Source organism: Sinocyclocheilus grahami, unplaced genomic scaffold (assembly GCF_001515645.1).
Source record: "Sinocyclocheilus grahami isolate Dianchi unplaced genomic scaffold, SAMN03320097.WGS_v1.1 scaffold274.1, whole genome shotgun sequence".
Classification (NCBI taxonomy): domain Eukaryota; kingdom Metazoa; phylum Chordata; class Actinopteri; order Cypriniformes; family Cyprinidae; genus Sinocyclocheilus; species Sinocyclocheilus grahami.
The window spans coordinates 803020-806834 of NW_015505453.1; the positions used below are offsets into that span (position 1 = coordinate 803020).

Sequence of the window (3815 nt, forward strand, 5' to 3'; positions counted from 1 at the left end):
TACATATTGTTCAGAGTTTACAGTAACTTATAGAAACTTGCGTCTAGCATGGGTTAAAAAAAATATTTAATAAAAACGCAAACAAATAAATTTGGATTCACAAATATATCTCAAAGTTATCAGAACAAAAGTCACAATTGCTACATATTAAATCAGAATTGCAAGATGTAAACTTGCAATTGGAAGAAAAAAGGTCAAAATTGTGAGATAAAGTCACAATTACCTTTCATCAAGAATTGTGAGATGTAAGATCACAGTTTTGAGAAAAAAGGTAAATATTTTGAGTTTCACAATTCTGAATTTTGTCGAAATTACTTGAACTTTTTTTTTTAAACCCATGGAGGAAACAAGCTTCCACCACAGTGTCCTGGGAGATAAAGACCACTTCTTGCTTCTCAAAAAAATCTAATCAAATAAAAAATAAAAACAAAAATGTACAAGACAACTAGGAAATACGGAATGGCAAACACCCTCATGCTTCACAAAAAACAAACTGCTTTTAATATGTACACACATCAGATTATTATATCCTCTAATTTTTAACCAACCAGGACTAAAGAGAGCCCTACAAAGTGAGGGTCTACACTGGTAGAAATACAATTGGAGATGACTGGTATTTTTATTTTTTTTAACATCATAGTTTTGGTATAACTGTTTTCTCAAAGATAGCATTTACTTGAATTCAGTAGCTACATGAAAGAACACAACACGTGAGAGTGAGATCAGGTCAAGCACACCGGATGCACCAGGTGTCATCACGCAAATACAAGAACATTCTTGCATACAGCGATCAAGAGAATACTTCACGATTTACACCCATCCAATGCAAAGAACCACACTAATGCAATTGATCACTTTTCTTGTACTGTACAGAACAATTACAGCGAACTATATATTGGAGATTGAGATGATTACAAACAGACCCCAACACTGGGTCTATGGACAGTCTGTTCTGTCACCATATGCAGGATCACGGTTTATATTATTAGGCTATTTTAATAAATAAAATACCTTTTGATTTAAAAAAAAAAGAGAGAAATTCTATCATTTAAATGTGGTATTATGACATCATGGAGGTATAGTCAAAAACATTAAGTGATATTTTCATTTTCAGAATTATGAGATGCCAAACTAAGTGTGAAAGTCGTCAAAGATCTGCCTTTGACATGATGCACTCTTTTAAGACAAATTGGTGCACAGAATATTTCAATCTTCAGAAAATGATGGTTAAAAACCGACACAAAGGAAAATACATTTAAATAATTTACTATGTATTTACACCTCCTGTTTGCACCAGCAACACAGCATCTTTGATCTGTAGGTTGTGTAGTCATCTAATCTCCCATTTTTACTTTCGATGTCTAAATAGAGAGAGAGAAAAAACAATGTTGATGATTATACAGGTCTAAAAAAAAAAACCACACAAACACAATCTGACGTACAAAAATATTTGAATAGACTGAATACTGAATGCATAAACCAAAGTTATCATTACCATTAAAGGCCACAGTGCAACTGCAGAACCCACATGAAATGACTGTTTTAATATGAGCTGCTCTTGTGTGGCGGAATAATCTCAATCTGAACTCAAGCATGCATGTCAGATCAATTTACAGAGTGTGACTGGAAATGGTGATAAAATATTCATTTTCCAGAGGATGGTCATAACTAGCTAGATGGATATTAATGACAAATAAATTAAAAGATCATTCTGCTGGAAATCAGATGGGGAGGAATATGCTTAACGACAACACGGTTAGGTAAACTAAAGGCCTGTTCACACAAATAATGAAATGAAGAAGTGAAACAAAAGGCTGACTTAGACAGAGCAAAAAAAAAAACATTCTGGCCATTCAAATGCTTAAATGCAAAATACAAACCATCTGATGACTGTGACAACATCATATATAAATAATAGGTTTAATGACAATAATACTGCTGTACTTTGTATAGTACAGTGCTGTTGGAAGAAAATTTAAGAGGGGAAAGAAAGGCCAAAAGAAACTAATTGATTCTTGTTTGCAATATCCACAACAAATATTCACTCTTGGCATGAAAAAGGCCTTAAGACTAAGATGACAATGACATTTGAGTTTCCTTATTTATTATTTGGGTAATAAATAAAGGCCACTCATGAAGGCCTAATGCTTTTAAAAAATAAAATAAGTTCATAAATTCATTGAAAAAAAACATTCATAATTAAAAACAACAATTTACTACAGTATAGTAGCACCTCATAGATCTCAAAATGTTTTAAATAACTGAAAACCTGAAAAGTCTTACACTTTAATATTCTCTGCTGTCACTAGAAATCAATTGACTAAGTCTGATAAGGTCATGCTAACAATTCATGATTTGCTGCTGAAAGTGAACCACTGGTAATACAACTTTTTTACATTATATTAATGTGTCTGGCAGATGACTTTATCTTAAATGTATTCAAAGTAAACATTTTCAAAACATACATTCAGTTTTTGACCACAACAGCTCATATTCAATAATGCAAGGGTAGATGAAACATATATAAACATCGATTTTAGAAAACGACTTGCCTGCAAGATGGCTACGATCACTCCAAACAGTCCAATGGCACTGCCGAATATTTCAACAATGAGGATCTTGACAAAGAGACTGGCATTCTGAGCATCAGCGAGGGCAGCTCCACTGCCCACAATGCCAACACAGATACCACAGAAGAGGTTTGAAAAGCCAACAGTGAGTCCAGCACCAAACATGGAGTAGCCTGAAAAAACAGAACCAATGTGTCATCCAGTCGCTTAACAGAGGCAGAGGAAAATATTTCAAGTAAGATGACAAGGGATTTAGAAGCACAATTTACCTGCTTGGTAGTTCTTTGCCCCAATAGTCTCTGGAGTTGTACCAGAGAAGTTCTAAATGACAGGAAATGGAGAAGAAAAAAAAAGTTTTACAACTTCTATTGTTGTTCATGTAATGCAGAATGTTGAAAAAAGCACACAAGTATATTAAAATCTCTAACATAAGACTCACTCGAAAAACCAAAGCGTTCAAAGAAATGGGTCAATCAGTTTTAACTTACCTCTGCCAAATTGCTAATGACAATTGCCATGATGATCCCATAAATGGCAACAGCTTCACAAAAGATAATGCTAGAAAAAAAAAGAAAAATTCAATGAACTGTCACCAAGTGCCACTGTGAGCTAAAAAAAAAAAAAAACTTACACAAGCAAATAAAACCAGACAGTTACTAGACAGATGGAATCGTACACAAAAACTGTTTTTGTTTTCATATCAGACAAAAGCAGCATGAATAAATTAAAAAACATATTTCAGTGACTGTTGCCTAAAATTAGACTTAAGTTCTTAGACTTAAGGCTGTTGCCTAAAATTTAAGTTCAGTGTTTTTTAATAGACAATTGCAGGACAACTGTGTGTTAACTAGGGATGCTCCGATCCGCCTTTTTCGCCTCCGATACCGATTCTGATACCTAGGGTTTGGTATTGGCCGATACAGATACCGATCCGATACCAGTGAAGTTTTTATTTATTTATATATCTCTGTGTGTGGAACTGATAATCATTCTTTCACAATCTACTAGATACAGACTACTTCATTATAAAGAAAAATAAAATAAACAAATATGAAAAAATATAGGCCTATGTATATTTATAATCTATGACAAAAAATTATCATAAACTAAGTTAGTGGATAATTCGGCAGCAAAAGATATTCTAGAAAAATCAGTGCACAATAATTTTAGAAATCCAAACATTTAGTGAAAAAACTATATTTTGTGGGGAACAAATAAAAGTGTTGCACTAAATATGGTAAAATG

At 33.2% G+C, this 3815-nt stretch overlaps 1 protein-coding gene across 1 annotated transcript in view; it reads right to left on the reverse strand.

The window, feature by feature from the left end:
- Nucleotides 1-271: 271 nt before the first annotated feature.
- atp6v0b (ATPase H+ transporting V0 subunit b) overlaps nt 272-3815 on the reverse strand; it is a 7097-nt gene continuing 3553 nt past the window's right edge. Inside the window, exons 5-8 of the mRNA XM_016291615.1 lie at nt 3059-3128; nt 2840-2891; nt 2553-2743; nt 272-1361 (exon numbers count right to left, since the gene is read on the reverse strand). Coding sequence (XP_016147101.1) covers nt 1335-1361; nt 2553-2743; nt 2840-2891; nt 3059-3128 — 340 coding nt within the window. The 3' untranslated portion in view covers nt 272-1334. The remainder of the gene's footprint in view (nt 1362-2552; nt 2744-2839; nt 2892-3058; nt 3129-3815) is intronic.